We start from the raw sequence: 21097 nt of genomic DNA, 5'->3' as shown, positions 1-21097 counted from the left end.
CAGCATTACCACTAGACCAGAATATGGCACAACATGAATAATGTGTAATATTCAATTAACTTAATAGTAGTCGAGGCACGTAAAGTCAGAAGCTGCTGACTTGATTACACACTTTAATTGCACTATCAATTCATAAAAAGTATACATACATACGTACATACGTACATACATACATACATGGTTATAAAATAAATCATGTTCAGTCTAATAAGCTGAAGATTCTATATGAATACAATTAAACAAAGTAGTGTGTTAGTCTAGCTGAAAACAAAGAGGCTGATTACTTTGTTGTAGTAAAAGTGAACTGGGATAGAAATACATTATCAATCAAATTAAGTGAGTGTCGCGATGCCAACTTTGACCAACTACATTAAGTGTAAAGGCTTGGATAGGCCTATGGCTCAGAATATGGAATAGAATGTGAATGGTGGGCTACTCTCTCAAGTATTCATTCAAATATGCAGTAGCCTGTAGGTTGTGGGCAGAAGCAGGAAAAATTATCCGATCGAGGGAGGAGCAGATTTTTTATATTTGACAGTAAAACATTCTATTATAACTATAACAGTTGTTGGCACCTTCAATTCTTGCACATATTCTCATAAAAAGTGTTGTTTAACACTGCTTCTATCTAGGATGTAAACACAGCCTCAAGTGAGGTCTGAAAACTCAAACTGCTTGAGTTAAACATCTGTTTTTGAGTGTACTTGAAAAGTGCAGCATGCAATACAAATTGTCCCATGAAGAGGTAACTCTGTTGACCATTTAGCCAAGTTTCTTTCTAAGCTAGCAAACGTTAGTTTGACTAGCCTAGCCTGCTACTGTAACTGTCAATTTGCCTGGTCATGAGGCTAGTGTTTCATTAGCTATCTGTCAGGGACATTTTTTGTTGTTGTCATGTTTTTAACTGATTATATGTCTCATTTCAAGTTACAAGCTGCTGGCTTAAATAAACATTCAATCATTTATTTTGCGTAGAAAGCCAAGCAAAAGCGTTGAGATAGAAAGATGTGTGTGTCAAGAATGCTAGAATGTACGTTTAAAAACTAAGTTGCATATGCAAATTAGCCAACACAGCATATCCTACACATATACTGTAGCATACCTTGCAATACAATATTCTCTAAAAAACAACTGGGGAAAATGTATACAATTTGGTCTGCAATAAGAGAACCAGAGTTTGATTTCTAATTCAGATGAGCTCTCAAGTGTCAGCAGATTCCCAATACCATTGATGGGCAGGCATGCGTAATGTTGGAGGCGTTGGAGAAATATAAAAAATCTGCAGGATTATAGAAAAAGCGGTTGAGTTTCAAATACTTAATGTTTGTGAACTTGAATATATTTACTGTATGTGGTTGAAATTATTAGCCTAACTATCCTGCTAATCTTCTAAAAGTTGAAGCTGCTGGCAAGGGTCAAAACCGGGAGGACGGGCAAAAGAGAAATAAGAAAAATCATGGGCACGGGAAATAAACACTGGTTGACTTGACATTACAAACTGGCACAGAGAGACAGGAAACACAGGGATAAATACACCGGGGAAAATAATTGACACCTGGAGGGTGTGGAGACAATCACAAGTGAAACAGATCATGGCTTGAGACTTAGACCATGAGAAACAAGATTCTCTGATCTGATGAAACCAAGACTGAACTCTTTGGCCTGAATGCCACGTGACACGTCTGGAGGAAACCTGGCACAATCCCTACGGTGAATCATGGTGATGGCAGCATCATAGCGTTGGAATGTTTTTCAGTGGCAGGGACTGGAAGACTAGCAAGGATCGAGGGAAAGATGAACAAAGAAAAGTACAAAGAGATCCTTGATGAAAACCTGCTCCAGAGCATTCAGGACCTCAGACTGGGGGCGAAGGTGCAACTTCCAACAGGACAACGACCCTAAGCACACAGCCAAGGCAACACAGGAGTGGCTTTGGGACATGTCTCTGAATGTCCTTGAGTGGCCCAGCCAGAGCCCGGACATGCACCCGATCATCTCTAGAGAGAACTGAAAATCGCTGTGTAGCGACACTCCACCTCCAACCTGACAGACCTTGAGAGGATCTGCAGAGACGAATAGGAGAAACTCCACAAATACAAGTGTGCCAAGCTTGTAGCATCATACCCAAGAACACTTGAGGCTGTAATCACTGCCGAAGGTTCTTCAACAAAGTACTGAGAAAAGGGTCTGAATACTTATGTAAATGCAATATTTCCATATTTATTTATTTTTATATAGATTTGCAAAAATGTCTGAAAACCTGTTTTTGCTGTGTCATTATGGGATATTGTGTGTATACTGATGAGGGGGAAAAACAATGAATCCATTTTAGAATAAGGCTATAACGTCACAAAATGTGGAAAAAGTCAATGGGTCTGAATACTTTCTGAATGCACTGTATATGACCATTAAGGCCAGATCGTTCTTCAAGATGTTCAGACGTTCATAGGTGACAAGCAGGGTCAAATAATAATCACAGTGGTTATAGAGGACACATGTCAGCACCTCAGGAGTAAATGTCAGTTAACTTTTCATAGCCCAGCATTCAGAGGTTGATGGAGAAACGAAACAGCAGGTCCCGGGATAAGGTAGCATGTCTAGTGAACAGGTCAGGGTTCCATAGCTGCAGGCAGAACAGCAGAAACTGGATCAGCAGCACAACCAGGTGGACTGGAGAGTCTTCAGGCCAGGTAGTTCTGAGGCATGGTCATAGAGCTCAGGTCCTCACATGCCCCCTCCCTCCCTATTGAAGCATATACAGTACCAATCAAAAGTTTGGACAAACCTACCCATTCAACTTTTATTTACTATTTTCCACAATGTATAGTAGTGAAGACATCAAAACTATGAAAAAACACATGGAATCATGAACCAAAATTGTGTGAAACACAAATATATTTACAATTTTAGATTCTGCAAAGTAGCCACGCTTTGCCTTGATGACAACTTTGCACACTCTTGGCATTCTCTCAACCAGCTTCATCGGGAATGCTTTTCCGAACAGTCTTGGAGTTCCCACATATGCTGAGCACTTGTTGGCTGCTTTTCCTTCATTCTGCAGCCCAAATCACCCCATTGCTGATTAGGCCATTTTCCCCTTTAACCAGGTGGCCTATCCAATAGGAACTCATGTACCATATGGACACATTAACAATGTCTATCAACATTTTTTCCAGTTCAAGTTGAGCTTGCCTGTCAATTACCAAAATGATTCTTCAGTAAATTACCAGTAGCGCTGCAACCATATGACAGCTCCAATTAGTCCCTTAGAGTGAACGAGAGGCTTGAAGACTCATTACTATTTGGAGCACACAGTTCATAATTTGCTGTAGGGGAAATATTGGGCAATATCAACTGAAACACAATGAATACATATTTAGTAGGTGTCAGTAAAAGCTGAACTTCCCATCACAGCTGGTTGACAGGTTTGATTGACCTCTAGGCTGTCTAATAAACTTGTGATGCACAGAGTAAAGGTAAACATACACTGTAGTTAACATTTCAACCCTATGGAGCGTGTGTTGACAGTTGGTCGCTTTATTGACATGGCACTATAAGATACAGTGAAGGACACCCTCTGTGGTCAGAGGTAAAATCCTTCATAAACCTCATGTTAAACTTCTCCTATTGTTGTGACCCTCAGCCACTAGTAGGTCTACAATTAACACTATCACTGGTATGAAGATGATCAGTAAGAGAGCGCAAAGAACCTGAAGACTGATACAACATCCATTACTACAGGTCAACACTTAAAACAACCTTTAGTAATATTTTTTAATTGTTTTACAAGAAGCCTTGCCTCAAATACAAGTAGTGTTGTCAACAGAAACATCTCAAGACACCAGTTTAACACTCTCCCCTCCCTATAAATGCAAAGCCAGTAGGATCTATCAGAGTAGCCAGGAGTCCTGGTCTGAGGCTGGAGGCCGTAGCCTGGGGATGAAAGTAGTTTAGCTCTGGCCTCCCAGGGTGTGCTTGTCAAACAGGTACTCTGCCATCTTGTTTTTGACAGCATCCATCTTGGTGAGGTTGGTGATGTAGTCACCCAGCTTCTTAATGGCCTCCACCTGCTCATTCAGGTAATGGGTCTCCAAGAAGTTGCACAGCTAAAGAGCGAAAACACAGGTCAGACAAGAGAATGACTACAGCCCATTGTAGATACAGTAACACACAAGAGCCTGGTGGTAATGGAATAAGGGAAGATAATGAGGTGTCTGCAGTTTATTATTTAACTAGGCAAGTCCGTTAAGAACAAATACTTATTGACATTGGCATCCTAATGTGGAACAGTGGGTTAACTGCCTTGTTCAAGGGCGGAACATATTACCTTCTCAGCACCGGGATTCAAACCAGCAACCTCTGTTACCGGCCCAAAGCTCTAACCACTAGACAACCTGCTGCACTTTTTGCAAACTTTTGCATTAACGGCATAGTGTGCATCTGTGGACTATTGTGTGCATGTGAAGCAGGTCACAATCATGTCATTAATTAGTAGAGCTACAACAAATACATGTGTTTCCACCATAACTTACATGGGGGTCACCCTTGTCAGAGGCAATCTTGTGCAGGTCCAGCAGGGCCTGGTTCACATTCTTCTCCAGCTGCAGAGCACACTGCATGGCCTCCAGCCCATTGCCCCACTCATCACGTTCTGGCTTCTACACAGGACAGAGTGAACACAGAAATGTTAATGACCACTAGCAGATGTTAAGGTGAGGATTAAGTTTAGTTACACCCCTTACACTTTCAGTTCAGTGGTTAGAGGCAGTATGTTCAGGACTCCAGGTTATCTAGATCAACATACTCCATGGAGGAGAGTGTGTACAAGTGGTAAAGACATTTATTTCAGTCTACAATCTAAATGTGTTTTTCGACGCTCAGGTGCTCACCTTGATGTCCTGGAGTAAAATGCGTCCACCTCGCTTGTTCTGGAAGGAGAGTAACTTGTCGGCGTGCTCCCGCTCCTCGTCGCTGTTCTCCTTGAAGAAATGCGCGAAGCCAGACAGAGCAACATCGTCACGGGAGAAATAGAAAGCCTGGGTGGATAAACAAAACAGTATGGTTAGAAGAAAAAAAAATGTCAAACGTGACAGAGCATTATGTTCTTGTTGTGGCAACTAAACTTGATGACAAATGCATCTGTAGTCTACTTTGTAACCTGCCAATTAAACTGTCAAGGAGTTGTTACGCACTCTGTCAAAGATAGATTGCCGGCTGCATTTGAAAAAAAAAAAAGAATATCCACTTCACGGAATTTCTTGGCTATTAATTATCTAGGCCAACAGAATAAAAAGGTGAAAAAGGCATTTGGGCCCAGGAATAATACAGGTAAAACAAAACGGTAATCTTGGTAAACTCCTTACCATTGAAGTGTAGGTGTAGGAGGCAAACATCTCCAAGTTAATCATCCGGTTGATAGCAGCTTCGCAATCGTGGTGATAGTTCTGGCGGATCGGAGACTCCATTTCGGCAGAAATAAAGGTACAAAAATAGAGTTTCTTTGACTATTTTGCTATTACAGTTCAAGTAAGTGCTATGTCGACAACCAGGAATGTTCTATGATGCGGGACGAAGGCAGAGGAGTTCCGTTCAATCACTGTTGAAGCAAGAACTTCTTCATGCGTCTTCGCAGACTTGTGAACTGGAAGGAGCCTTGTTCGCTCTATTTATTGTTCCAAACGGAATGCGTCAGTGAAATCCACCCTCACAGAGCGTAGCCAAACACCTTTAGAATTTCAACAGGAACTAGGCGGGTCATTTAAAGACCAGCCCACTCATACACATGACCAGAAGCAAAGATTACTTTTTATATTGACAAGAGAGCCGAGTGACCACTCTAACAATGGAAATAGATGTGCTCAACGAATGAAGACAGGCGAGATCAGGTGGGACCATTCTAGCCAATGAGAGGGCAGGTACGCGTGTGAACAACACACACAACTAAACATATTTTTCTCAAAGTTTCCGGAATGCCACATGCATCCACATCTGAAGCAGTAGTATCAGCCAAAAGCAATGCTACAGTGCAGGTCTAACAACAGCGGTTATTGTTGAAAAATGTGTGTGTTTGTTATATCCTTAGAATACAATTGGAAGACTTGGAAAATCCATTCTAATGTTAGGCTAATTGAGAAATAGTCTTTGTCTATATTTGATTTAGGATATATAAGGAATTGAAATTTGAGACATAGGTCTGTAAACTTCTGTTTCATTCTCTAAGAGCACATGTTTCAGTAACACATGAAGCTTAATTATTGACCTTTTCCAGAATGCAGTCAAAAGAAAAACTTAGGGTTTATCACATATGGGAATACAGTAGTGGACAGAGAAAGAAAGGCTGGCTTTTGTAGAAATGGTATTTGATGATAGACCTTTCGGTTTCAAATGACATATTGTTGTTGTCAAATGGTATATCAAAGTTGATTACAATAGCCTAGAAATAACTACACAAAATCAGTAGCTACATACATCTAACCATACTACTTGTGATGTAAGTGGAGTATATAGTATGTTTACTGGTCATAGTATGGATATAGTTAGTATGCCAGATTAGCCAAAATACGAAGTTTTCAAGCAGTAGACATTATTTCTGTGCTTTCAGGGCCCATAATGCAATACTTCAGAAAACAGGCGTGGCCTCATAACATTTTAAGAAAATGGCAGAAAATATGGTGCCGAAGTGAGACGAGAGCGGATACAATTTCAGTGCTATAACTAATTATGACAAATTTTTAGCGATGTAATGATTTTCAAATAAGTTACGTTACAATTTATTTGCTACGCTATCCTTACGAAACGCGTAGCATATCATTGCAGCAGTATGTACCATTATGTTAGCTAGCTACCAAACACAAATTTAGTTGGCTATTAATACATCAGGCTTAGCTAAGCGGTATAGTCATTGTGCGTTCTCAATGAACATTGTTAATTCACTCTGGCTATCGACTCCGATTTCAGAGCACTCTCATCTGAGTGTGCCAAAGAACAGATTAATTGATTAATTTTACAACCGTAACACCCGTTGAATATAACCGGTATCAGTAAACATCTGCAAAAAAAGCATAATTAAATTGTTGCCAGAAAAACAGTTACAGTCACCAATGCTCTGGATAACAGGAAAACAGCATAACCAGCTATGCTAGGGCGAGTAAAATGGTCAGAGTGAGGTGTTCTCTCATTTGTGTCTGGAAGTAGCTAGCAAGCTAGCCAAAGATAGCCAGTTAGCTTGGGTGCTTAATTGCCGTTGTGAGGTCAAAACGCTCGGATCAACCCTACTCTTAGGCCAGAGCGTCCAGTGTGGGCTCTGAACGCTCCGAATGCAAAACGCTTTGAATTTACAAACGGACAATCTGACAACGCTCTGAATTTACGAACACCCAGAGCGTACTCTGGCACTCCAGATTGAATTTACCAACACATCGGAAATCGTATGATGTCTAGCTAGTCATTTGTTATGCTAACAAGCTGGCAAGAGGTTGCAAAGCAACAGCTTCCGGTAGACAGGCGAAGCGCTAGTAAGCTCAACTAAAATAGGGTGACCAGACGTCCCCGTTTTTTGTGGCCTGTTCCCGTTGTTGGTGGCCTGTCCCCGGGAAATGTCCCCGTTTTTAGGGAGATGTCCCCGACCTCGTAGGGTAAATTGAGTAGTCCTGCACTAGATTGTGTAAGGCAAAACCTGCAAAGAAAAGGAAACAGGCAAGTTTACAAAGAAAAGGCAACAGGCAAATGCACAAACACCAGAGAAAACTCAGAAATACCTTTTTATTTACTATCTATCTGCATTTCTCTGGTATTTCTAGAACCACTTGCAACTGGAAATTGACATGTTTAGGATAACTGGTAGAGTACTTCCAATTCCAGGTTAGTTGTAGAGTCTATTGCAGTGTTTTGATTAGGCTTACCTGTAATGTCCAGAAATGCTGGATAACAACAATCTTTGGTTATATCATATTTAGTGTAGCTACAAGCTATGGATTTTTTGCCATGGGGCAGAGAGAATGTTTGCTGTTTTAGAGCGCAGGGATTCTTAAAAGATGGGACAATCAACTTTTTACTACAAATATTTGTCTTAATTTTATCTAAATGTGAAGATTATATTTTGACACACCAAAGTATCAGCTATTAACACCATGTAAAGGAACAACCTCCTATTTTTTCATTAAATGCAACTAAGTGGATATGGTCAACTCTGTCAGACACCATAAAAGGCATTTCATTTGTACAATTATTGTCCAACAAGTGTTTAAAGTCCTTGATTATTTAATGCTAACATTAGATTATTCATAAATGTGTAATACACATCTCCAAACATTTTTGTTTTGTTTTATTGCCATATTAAATGCTCCAGGGCTAATTTAGCTAGCAATCTGGCATGGTTTTCTAGATTTTGAACATGAAATAACAATTATAAAGCTAACATTATCCCTTAGGTCTAGCACAGCAAATACATTAATTGTTGAAGCATATGTTGCAGAACAGTGATTACAATATTTGTTCAGAATATTGACAACAACAAAAAAATCAATTTTAAGGCGGTTAGTTCCTCTGTATAGATAGGAGAACCTTCCAGAAGGACAACCATCTCTGCAGCACTCCATCAATCAAGCCTTTATGGTAGAGTGGCCAGACGGAAGCAACTTCTTAGTAAAAGGCACTTGAAAAGCCCATGATCTGAATTCTGTCGCTGTACATTTCAAAAGTGCTGAACAAATAGTTATATTGACTACGTTCGTCATACCTCTCACATTAATGTCTTAATCGAAATTACGGATTGCCTCTTGTCTGCTCATCGTACCCTTATGCCATAATTTGTACTTTTCAATTGTCAGTAGAAACAACTGATATGGCAAATCAGCCATATCAAATATGTGTTTTTTTAAAGGCAGTAATTGAGGCTGAATGAACTGTATTGCTGCCAGGTATAGCAGTAGTAAGGTGTTGGGACTGCTGTTGGAACAGCTTTATGTAGGCCCTAACAGTTTGGGCACCGTTAAAGTGCAATACATGTATTGTTTAGTGTGGTGTGGTGTGGTGTAGTTACTTTGCTGGCATGCATATACATTTTTTCCCCACCAAGATTTACATGCTGAAATCGCCACTGACCTCAAATGCTCTCCTTCTCAAACTGAACAGAACATAGGCTATAGCCTAGTCTACGCGCAAGATGTTGCATTTTTTTGGACAAGGCCTTAATCAAAAATTATTTTCTGAGGAATTCTTTGACTCTCCTCCTGAACTGCCACTGTAGGCCTACACAGCACAGCATTGGTTAGGCAGCAAAAAAAACGGGTTTTGATCAGCAAGTGCAGAGCAGGCCTCAGGGTTGGAATATCCGTTGGAGTGTGTAATGCAGTCTCGTTTTATTTACGCTATCCCAGCAGCTATCTTAGAAATATAACTTTTCTCTGTGCTTCTCTGAGGATGCACTTTGTAGCCTATAGTCTATGAATCATTTGATTGAGACCACGCTCAATAACCTTTAGGCACACGTCATATTTCACGCCCAGCAGAGAATCAGGTGGAATCGGGCATCGATATATAGCCTAATAAGCAACTGATTCTAAAACACTGAGAAATATTCAAAATTCATCAATTACAAATTACATGACCCTCCCCTATTTTCGTTCAGGTACACACCCTGTACATTTTTGTCCATCTCTTAGCATTACAATTTTATCGTGCAAACTAAGAATGTTCTTAAGTTAAAGTTATAAACAAAAGTGATAGTAATACTATAAATGATTAACCGTTACAGAATTCTTCTGAAGGGTGACACAGCGTTTTTAGTCTGTACTGTTTCCCCCTCCCCCTCTATTCCTATTTCTCTCCCTCCTTCCCACTCTTTCTCCTGTCATAACCTCCCTTTGGTTGTACTACAGTATGGACTGACTCAGGCTCTGCCCTGGCTGTATTTCTGCCTTGTCATTGTGACTCAGCATTCTGGAGTCTCAAGCAGAGACAGAAGAGGAAGCAAGATGTTCCACTCCCTCAATGGTTCTGTTTAAATGGAAGTCAGGGACTAAAAGTGTGTTTCTCCCCTTATTGCATTAAGAAATGTTGTGAAATGACTGCGCACAAGGTGGTATTTGTAGGATTCGGGATGTCAGTTTGAATCCCTCCATTTAGTGCATTCGGAAAAAATTCAGACCCCTTGACTTTTTCCACAATTTGTTGCAACCTTATTCTAAAATAGATACAACACATTTTTCTTCTCATAAATCAATACGACCTAATGACAAAGTGAAAACAGGTTTTCAGACATTTTTGCAAAAACGAGAAATACCTTATTTACATAAGTCTAAAGAGCCTTTGCTATGAGACTCGAAATTGAGTTCAGGTGCATCCTGTTTCCATTGATCATCCTTGAGATATTTCTACAACTTGATTGGAGTCCACCTGTGGTACATTCAATAGATTGGACGTGATTTGGAAAGGCACACACACCTGTCTATATAAGGTCCCACAGTTGCCAGTGCATGTCAGAGCAAAAAAATAAGCCATGAGGTCCAAGGAATTGTTAGGCGAGCTCCGAGACAGGATTTTGTTGAGGCACAGATCTAGGGAAGTGTACCAAAAAATGTCTGCAGCATTGAAGGTCCCCAAGAACAGTGGCCTCCATCATTCAAAAATGGAACCCTAACCCTAACTGAGCAATCGGAGAAGATGGGCCTTGGTACAGGAGGTGACCAAGAACCCGACGATCACTCTGACAGAGCTCTAGAGTTCCTCTGTGTAGACGGGGGAACCTTTGTAGAGAAATGCTATTTCTTATGCAGGTGACCAAACTATTGTTGATAAAGGGCTACAACTCAAAGTAGAGCCTGTGGGGTCCCCTACAGGATAGCTCCCGCATTACACTAATGGCCAAAACCAGCGCACACACACATAATCTCCGTTGTAGCTGAACATTGTGCCCGAAGAGGATTCTACGATGACGGACAGACAACTGAGCCAATGGCGGAAGACTACAGACTACACCCCAGCTGAACCAATCCAAAGATCCGATCTTCTAGAATCAACCTACTTTCTGTTCTATATATAAGTGGTGTACTGATTGTATCGGCCTCTTCTTCGTCTGCGTTTCCGTACGAACCAGCGGGAGAACCGTAATTACGCTGTTCTAGATATCTTCACTCTGAATAAACTGTAGCTTGTCATACAATTTACCACCTTGTCTGAATCGAGCCTTGACCGACTCGCCCGTCTACATATCCAATTTCTAACACCTTCCAGAAGTACAACCATCTCTCCAGCACGCCACCAATCAGGCCTTTATGATAGAGTGGCCAGATTGAAGACACTCCTCAGTAAAAGGCACATGACAGCACACTTGGATTTTACCAAAAGGCATGTAAAGACTCTCAGACCATGAGAAATAAGATTCTCTAGTCTGATGAAACCAAGACTGAACTCTTTGCTCTTTTTGTATTTATGAACTAAAGAGAAAAAAGGAAAAGACAGAAGAAAACAGCAAACAACAATGCAAAAAAAGATATAATAAATAAATGTCAAAGAAAGGACATCAAGGACAACTAAAATCATAACAGCAATGCCAACTGTATATGTTTGTGTGCATGTCTGGCACTATTACATGTATGTGTGTGTTCTTGTTTGTGTTGATTTGAATAAGCGTGTGTATATGCATGTGAACAAACACCTGCACGGCATCAGCCTCAGGCAAACCGGCATTAGTTGTAAAACACTGCCACTTAGTGTCATTCAAATGTACTGAATTCCTGAATGACAAGTGTCACGTCTGGAGCAAACCTGGCAACATCCCTACGGTGAATCATGGTGATGGCAGCATCATGCTGTGGGGATGTTTTTCAGTGGCAGGGACTTGGAGACTAGTAAGGATCGAGGGAAAGATGAATGGAGAAAAGTACAGAGAGATCCTTGATGAAAACCTGCTCCAGAGCATTCAGGACCTCAGACTGGGGCAAAGATTCACCTTCCAAAAGGACAATGACCCTAAGCACACAGCCAAGACAACGCAGGAGTAGCTTCGGGACAGGTCTCTGAACGTCCTTGAGTGACCCAGCCAGAGCCCGTACATGAACCTGATCGAATATCTCTGGAGAGACATGGAAATAGCTGTGTAGCTCCCCATCCAACCTAACAAAGCTTGAGAGGATCTGCAGAGAAGAAAGGGACAAATACAGCTGTGTAAAACTTGTACCCAAGACCCCTAGAGGCTGTAATCCCTGCCAAAGGAATTCTTCAACAAAGTTCTGAGTAAAGGGTCTGAGTAAAGGGTCTGAATACTTATGTAAATGTGACATTTCCAGATTTTTTTTCATAATAGAGATTTAAAAAAATGTCTGAAAGCCTGTTTTTGCTGTGTCATTATGGGGTATTGTGTGTAGACTGATGAGGGGGAAAAATATATAAATCAGTTTTAGAACAAGGCTTTAACGTCACAAAATGTGGAAAAAGTCAATGGGTCTGAATACTTTCTGAATGCACTGTATATGACCATTAAGGCCAGATCGTTCTTCAAGATGTTCAGACGTTCATAGGTGACCAGCAGGGTCAAATAATAATCACAGTGGTTATAGAGGATGCAACAGGTCAGCACTTCAGGAGTAAATGTCAGTTGGCTTTTCATAGCTGAGCATTCAAAGGTTGAGAGGTCGATGGAGACAGAGGAGAAACTAAACGACAGGTCCCGGGATAAGGTAGCATGTCTGATGAACAGGTCAGGGTTCCATAGCTGCAGGCAGAACAACAGAAACTGGAGCAGCAGCAGGTGGACTGGGGAGTCTTCAGGCCAGGTAGTTCTGATGCATGGTCGTAGGGCTTAGGCACAATGGGGGGGGGGGGGGGGGGCATTCCAGGTGAAGCTGGTTGAGAGATTGCCAAGAGTGTGCAAAGTTGTCATCAAGGCAAAGCATGGCTACTTTGAAGAATCTCAAATCTCAAATATATTTTGATTTATTTAACACTTTTTTGGTTACTACACGTGATGGTTCCCATAGAGGATTTTAGAAAGACTTCAAATAAGGGCTGTGTTTCGTGTAGGCTTATCTTGGTGTGAGGTTTTGATAAACATGTAAATCTCTCTCGGACAAGGTGACTTTTATCAATAGACTCACTGAATAAATGTGTTTGGCACAAAATAAAGATGAAATGATCTCATGCTGCTACCCAAAGCCAAGGGATACTGATGTTCCTGAACAGGTTTGTTAGCCAGTTTGTTAGTCCAGTAATGTTTGTTGGCATATTATTTTATTTCCAATTCTGGTGGTTATTTACAAATGTTTGTGGTGCAAATTTCACTGTCTTTAAAATAAAAATCCTAAAAAACACATTTGTTCACCCATAACACATGGATGGCTAATGCAGAAAGAATGAATTGATGGATTCTAGCTAACACAACCTGAACTTTCACATACACAGAGACAGGCAGATCTCATGGCATCAGTCTTTTTCGACTAGTTTGTGCACAGTGACACCTACTGACATGAACTGGTAAAGCAAGTTTGGTTAGAATAGAATGGAATAAAATGAATGACATTCAATCAAATCTGCGTCATGAAAAGGGGGATATTATTTTCAATGAAAATGTTGAAAGTAGTTGATTTAATGAATGTATATATGGATTTTACAGGCAATCAGTTCCTATAGTGAGCCCCACTGAACAAACCTCTGGTGGACCAGATGGAGACCAGGACAACAAAAGGTTTGGGCTTTCATGACTTGAGCATTCAAAAAAAGTTATTACAAAGTCTACTGTCTTAATTGTAACTCTGCCTTACATAAATCTTCTAGAAAGAATCATTTTAGAAGAGCACTGTAATCAGATGAACAAATAATAGGTTTTATGTCATACAATTTAAACCTGTCTGTCCATTGCTTAACATTGTGCATAGAGGGAAATATATACTTAAAGACATTGTTTATTTTCTTTGCATAACGCTCATCCCTGCTATAGTAGTTCATTAAACTACAGAGTATGTTCTCCATTGAAGTTGTTGTCTCTGGCTCTTTTGGTATCAGATTTAGAATGAGTAAGAGCAAGGTTTGTGGTAGTTTGAAAGAGTTTGATCCACCTTAGGTCAGGAGTGTTTCCAATCCACATAACCTGACAAGAAAACTCCCAGTCCTATAGTGATAGCACAGATGCAAAGGGAAGCTATCTAAAACAATAATATTTTGTCATGGCCTACGAACAGGACCCTGGACCCATACCTGACCAGGTCATGAGATCAGGAAACACTCTAGGCCCCAGAAAAGACACATACACATTTTGCCACACCACCTTGGAACCTGCGGTGTCACCTCTGGCTAATGACGTGCAGTTGAAGAACAAATAATTATTTTTGAACAACTTTTTACTGACTCAAGACTTCTGAACTCATGATTCGTTTTTTTCTGAGTGACTCATTTGAGATGTTTTTTTGACCTACTGGCCGCAATGAATTATCCAGCACGATTAATATGTGATCCTTTGGTGATAGGCTCCGACCAACAACTGTCTGTCATATGGGCATAGGCAAAATAGATCATGCTGCAGGCAGCATAGAGAAGAAAACTATATTGAATGCAATTAATTGATTATTGAATGTTATGATGGTCACAGCTTTGTAGAACCAAAACATAAACAGCCTCTGCTGAACAAACTCGAGAACGAATCGTTTGGGGTACTGCAGTTCAAACAATATTGTGCTGATCACCTTCACGGTAGTAAAGCAACGCATTCTGCCAAGAGTTGTTCACAATCTAGTCCGGTTGAAGCCAAACAAGACCTTGTTTCAAATACTGTACACCAAGAAATAATGGTATTTGTACGCCTAGCAATCAACAAATGTACATGGCTTAAAGCATGCTTTTACAGTCTCAGTCAAAAATGACAGCTTAGGTAGTGATTCCTATGTTGAAGATGTAAAGAATATATGCTGTTCTGTGGTGTGTAATGAGGAGCAACCAGATACTGCACTTGACGCATTTATGAAATGACTTATTCCAGTTATTAATAAGCATGCAGCCATTAAGAACATGACTGCAAAATTTATTTGTTAAATCCCCATGGATTGATGAGGAATTGGAAAATGGTATGGTTGAGAAGGATGAGGCAAAGGGAATGGCAAATAAGCCTGGCTGCACAGCTGACTGGCAAACATACTGTACAATAAATTCAGAAATCATGTGACTAAAGTGAACAAAAAGGAGAAGGAGAAAATGTACTATGAAACAAAGATAAATTATAGGAAAAATGATAGTAAAAAAGCTTTGAAGTACCTTAAATGAAATGTTGGACAAAAAGACAAACTCGGGCTCCATCATTCATTGAATCAGATGGCTCATTCACCACAAAACCCACTGATATTGCCAATTACATTAATGCTTTTTTCATTGGCAAGATTGGAAAACTTGGGTATGACATGCCAACAACTAATTCTGAACTTACACATCTGTGCATAACTGAGCAAATTATAAAAGACATGCATTGTTATTTTGAATTCCATAAAGTGAGTGTGGAAGAGGTGAAAAAAAGGTCTGTCATCAATGACAAGCCACCTGGGTCTGACAACTTGGATGGAAAATGACTGAGGCTGACAGCGGACGGACGATATTGCAACTCCTATTTGCCCTCTCTTCAACATAAGCCTACAGAAAGTGTGCACCCTCAGCCCTGAAGGGAAGCAAAAGTCATTCCATTACCCAAGAATAGCAAAGCACCCTTTACTGACTCAAACAGCTGACCAATCAGGCTGTTACCAACCCTTAGTAAACTTTTGAAAAAAATTGTGATTGACCAGATACAATGCTATTTCACAGTAAATTAATTAACAACAGATTTTCAGTACGCTTACAGGGAAGGGCATTCAACATGTACGCACTTACACAAATTACTGATGATTGGCTGAGAGAAATTGATAATTAAAAGATTGTGGGAGATGTTTTGTTAGGGCTCCCGAGTGGCGCAGCAGTCTAAGGCACTGCATCTCAGTACAAGAGGTGTCACTACAGTCCCTGATTCAAGTCCAGGCTGTATTACATCCAGCCGTGATTGGGAGTCCCATAGGCCGGTGCACAATTGGCACATCGTCGTCCGGGTTGTCCGTCATTGTCAATAAGAATTTGTTCTTAACTGACTTGCCTAGTTAAATAAAGATTTAAAAATACAGAAACATAAAATAAAACACTTTAGCTTTTCACAATATTGATCATAATCTGCTGCTGGAAAAAGTGTATGTGTTATGGCTTTACGTCCCCTGCTATATTGTGGATCTGGAGTTACATGTCTAACAGAACACAGAGGGTGTTCTTTAATGGAAGCCTCCAACATAATCTAGGTAGAGTCAGGCATTCCCAAGAGCAGCTGTCTAGGTCCCTTACTTTTTCAATCTTTACTAATGACTTGCCACTGGCAAGCCTGTGTGTCTATGTGTGTCTATGTATGTTGAACTAAAACACTAAACCCTAAACCTCAACTAAATCTTGTAATGAATAATGTGGAAATGTAACAAGTTGAGAGTAAACTTTTGTCATGGTCAAAACATATTGATACAACGGTAGCTAAGATGGGGATAGGTCTGTCCATAATAAAGCACTGCTCTGCCTTAACACTATCAACAAGGTAGGTTCTACAGGCCCTTGTTTTGTCGCACCTGGACTACTGTCCAGTCGTGTGGTCAGGTGCCACAAAAAAGGACTTAGGAACATTACAATTGGCCCAGAAATGTACACAGAGAGCTAACAATATTATGCATGTCAATCTCTCATGGCTCAAAGTAGAGAGATTTACTTCATCACTACTTGTATCTGTGAGAAGTATTGACATGAATGCACCGAGCTGTCAGTTTAAACTACTAGCACACAACTCAGACACCAATTCATACCCCACAAGACATGCCACCAGGTCTCTTCACAGTCCCCACATCCAGAACAGGCTATGGGAGGTGCACAGTACCACATAGAGCCATGACATGTCTACTATTCCACATCAAGTAGCTCATGCAAGCAGTAAAATAAGACTTTAAAAATAGATAAAAATAGAACTTATGGGACAGCAGGGACTGAGAAGAGACACATCGGCACAGACACTATAACATATGCAATATAGACACACAATGGATTTTGTGTGGTAGAGGACTGAAATCTGTTTTGTAATGTATCGAACTGCCTTTATTTTGCTGGACCCCATTTAGAGTAAATGCTGCCTTGACAACAGCTACATGGGATCCATAACTAATACCAATGTTGGTCAATTAAGGAATATGCTATTTAATCAGATGCCATCTAGTGGCTTTTTTGGGAGTGTCAGGTTATCACAAATCTCTGGCCCTCTGTTGCCTTAGCACAGTTAAAAGAGATTTTGAAATAGACTTAGCTGCAAAACATTACCCCTAAATATAAACCAACTCAGTGAACACCAACATATTTTATTTAAATGGACTCAATTATTTTACCATGTCAATACTTTTTGGTTGTAAATGTTGGTGGCAGTTGTGAAAAGAGAATAGTTGCAGTTTTCAAAAATGCCATTGTTGATTTGACACGGTTGTCATTAGGCCATTTTCCCCTTTAACCAAATGGTCTACCCACCAGAAACAGTTACGATTTGGACACCAATTATAGCAATATTTTTTCAGTTTAAAGTATTAAAGTTAAGCTTGCCTGTTATTTACCAAAATGGTAGACTTCAGTAATCTTGGTAAATTATCAGTATCTTTGCAACCATGTGACAGCTCCAATAATGTATGATTTTGAGTATGATGAGAGGCTTGTAGATTTACTATTGAGTATTCAGTTCAGAGTTTGCTGTAGGGGAACTAGTGTGCATTTCAACTGAAATTAACTAAATGAGTGAAGATTGCGTGTGTCAGTAAGAGCCAAAAGTTACCATAACAGCTGGCTAACGGATTTACCCAGCAGGACGCAAGGGTTTGATTGACCTGTTGGCCATTTTATAAACTTGGGATATGCAGAGTGAAGATCTACAGCAACTGTAGTTACCCATTTCACTCCTATGGACCTAGAGTTGACAGTTGGGTCCTTCATTGACATGGCACTACTACAAGATGCGGTAAAGGACACCCTTTGTGGTCAGACGTAACATCCTTTATTAAACTTCTCCTATTGTTATGACCCTCAGCCACTAGTAGGTCTACAATTGTCAGTATTTATCACTGGTATGAAGATGCTCAGTAAGACAGAGCAAAGAACCTGAATAGACTGAATCATCACTACAGGTCAACACTTAGAAATCTTAAACAAAAACATTTGTGATCTTTTTAATTGTTTTACAAGATGCCTTGCCTCCAAAATACAATAGTGTTGTCAACAGAAACACCTCAATGTTATAGCTGTGTTGCACTGCACCAGTTCAACACTCCCCTCCCTATAAATGTAAAGCCAGTAGGATCTATCAGAGAAGCCAGGAGTCCTGGTCTGAGGCTGTAGGCCGTAGCCTGGGGATGGAAGTAGTTTAGCTCTGGCCTCCCAGGGTGTGCTTGTCAAACAGGTACTCTGCCATCTTGTTTTTGACAGCATCCATCTTGGTGAGGTTGGTGATGTGGTCTCCCAGCTTCTTAATGGCCTCCACCTGCTCATTCAGGTAATGGGTCTCCAGAAAGTCACACAGCTAAAGAGGGAAAACACAGGTCAGACAAGAGAATGACTACAGACCATTGTAGATACAGTAACACACAAGAGCCTGGTGGTAATGGCATAAGTGTAGATATAACTATAAGCAAGTCAGTTAAAAATTTACAAGAACATCCTAACGTGGAACAGTGGGTTAACTAACTTGTTCAGGGGCAGAACAGATTTTTAGCTTGTCAGCTAGAGGATTCGATCCAGCAACCTTTTGGTTACTGGAGCAACGCTCTAACCGCTAGGCAACCTGCCGCCCCTTATGCATTAGCTGCATTGTGTGCATAGTATGCATCTGGACTATCGTGTACTTGCAAAGCAGCAGGTCACACAATTCTGTGTCATTAGTTATCATCTCCTGGGACAGTACCTGTATTCTATGTGATACATACATGGTTACCATAACTTACATGGGGGTCAACCTTGTCAGAGGCAATCTTGTGCAGGTCCAGCAGGGCCTGGTTCACATTCTTCTCCAGCTGCAGAGCACACTGCATGGCCTCCAGCCCATTGCCCCACTCATCGCGTTCTGGCTTCTACACAGGAGGGTTAGGGAATACTAGCAGACGTTAAGGTCAGGATAAAGTGAACAGTTACACTTCTCACACTCAGTTCAGTGGTTAGAGACAGTATGTTCAGGACTACAGGTTCTCTAGCTAGATCAACGCTGGAGAAACTTTCCTCCATGGAGTAAAAACATTTATCAGTCTACAATCTAAAATGTGTTTCCTATGCTCAAGGGCTTACCTTGATGTCCTGGAGTAAAATGCGTCCACCTCGCTTGTTCTGGAAGGAGAGTAGCTTCTCCGCGTGCTCCCGCTCCTCATCGCTGTTCTCCTTGAAGAAATGCGCGAAGCCAGGCAGAGCCACATCGTCACGGGAGAAATAGAAAGCCTGGGTGGATAAACATAGAACATTGTAGTTAGAAGAAAAAAGCCAAACATGACTCGGTATTCTGTTCATGTTGTGGTAACTAAGCTTGACGATATAGGCATGAATAAATCTAGTCTGTAGTCTACTTGGTAACCTGACAATTAACCTGTCAAGGAGTTGTTACGCGCTCTGTCCAAGGTAGGATAGATTCCCGGCTTCATTTGGATGTTATACCTACCTGGAGGCAATTAATAGCCAAGCCAAGTATAACTCAAATGTGTATTTAACGGAGTTGAGGTTATTGGCTACAGGAAAGTCAGGTGAAAAGTGGAATTTAGGCGCAGGCATAATAGTAAAACAGGTAGATCAACAAAACGGTCATCTTGGTAGACTCCTTACCATTGAAGTGTAGGTGTAGGAGGCAAACATCTCCAAATTGATCATCCGGTTGATGGCAGCTTCGCAATCGTGGTGATAGTTCTGGCGGATCTGAGACTCCATCTTGGCAGATTTTCTTTAATATCTAAATGAACGGTACAAAACAATGGTTTATTCGACGATCTTGCTATTATAGTTCAGGTAAGTGTTATGTTATCAATCCGGAATTTTCTATAATGCGGGACGAAGGCAGAGGAGTTCCGTTCAATCACTGTTGAAGCAAGAACTTCTTCATGCGTCTTCTCAGACTTGTGAACTGGAAGGATTCTTGTTCGCTCTATTTATTGTTCCAACCCGAATGCGTCAGTGAAATCCACCCTCACAGAGCGTAGCCAATCACCTTTAGAATTTCAACAGGAACTTGGCGGATCATTTGATGACGATCCCATTCCTCAGGAGTGAATGTAACATTGTGTGTTCTCATGAATTCTTGATAATCATATCGTTGGCCATCATTATTCAATAATTGTTTAATCCAAATAATGTTGTTGTCAAATCAGAAAAAATAAAAACTTGTTTTTGTGTTTTATGTCTTTCTTATTCCAGATTGTATACTTATGCTCTTATGTCAGAAGATTTTGGAGTGAGTTAGAAGATTTGTTCTTAAAGAGAAGACTATTAATGTTAATCTGAGAGACTCTGATATTACCTTTTATTTTGATCCAAATGATATGGACCCTGATTTAACTTTCATTGTTCATTTGTTTATCTTTCATGGAAGATTCTTTATCCATACAATGAAGTGGGCAAATAACAAACCCCTCTTAACATTATTTAAGATAGAATTTAAATATTATTTTGAAAAGATCAGTAAATGTAAAAACAAAAAAGCAATATAAGAGACTCATATCTCCCTCACTATCTTTAAACACCAACTGTCAGAGCAGGTCACAGATCATTGAACCTGTACATAGCCCATTTGTAAGTAGCCCATCCAACTACCTCATCCCCATATTGTTACTTTTTTTTCTTCTCCTTTGCACCCCAGTATCTCTACTTCCACATTCTCCTTCTGCACATCTATCACTACAGTGTTTTATTGCTAAATTGTAATCACTTCGCCATTACAGCCAATGTATTGTCCTACCTCCCTAATCTTACCTCATTTGCACACACTATATATATATATATATATATATATATATATTCTATTGCGTTATTGACTGTATGTTTGTTTATTCCATGT

At 40.4% G+C, this 21097-nt stretch overlaps 2 protein-coding genes across 2 annotated transcripts; both read right to left on the bottom strand.

Annotated features, from left to right (window-relative positions):
• Positions 1-3514: 3514 nt before the first annotated feature.
• LOC116368517 (ferritin, middle subunit-like) lies at positions 3515-5851 on the bottom strand. Its single transcript, XM_031819191.1, has 4 exons — positions 5364-5851; positions 4890-5036; positions 4533-4658; positions 3515-4106 (listed from the first exon to the last, which is right to left on the bottom strand). The coding sequence occupies exons 1-4, from the start codon at positions 5463-5465 to the stop codon at positions 3951-3953; spliced, it is 531 nt and encodes a 176-aa protein (XP_031675051.1). The 5' UTR covers positions 5466-5851; the 3' UTR covers positions 3515-3950.
• Positions 5852-18051: 12200 nt separating this feature from the next.
• LOC116368516 (ferritin, middle subunit) lies at positions 18052-20211 on the bottom strand. Its single transcript, XM_031819190.1, has 4 exons — positions 19873-20211; positions 19348-19494; positions 19011-19136; positions 18052-18589 (listed from the first exon to the last, which is right to left on the bottom strand). The coding sequence occupies exons 1-4, from the start codon at positions 19972-19974 to the stop codon at positions 18434-18436; spliced, it is 531 nt and encodes a 176-aa protein (XP_031675050.1). The 5' UTR covers positions 19975-20211; the 3' UTR covers positions 18052-18433.
• Positions 20212-21097: the final 886 nt, after the last annotated feature.

The sequence above is a fragment of the Oncorhynchus kisutch genome, unplaced genomic scaffold (assembly GCF_002021735.2).
Source record: "Oncorhynchus kisutch isolate 150728-3 unplaced genomic scaffold, Okis_V2 scaffold1934, whole genome shotgun sequence".
NCBI lineage: Eukaryota > Metazoa > Chordata > Actinopteri > Salmoniformes > Salmonidae > Oncorhynchus > Oncorhynchus kisutch.
Note: the sequence above shows the minus strand (reverse complement) of the source record. Positions and strands in the feature narration are given on the sequence as shown.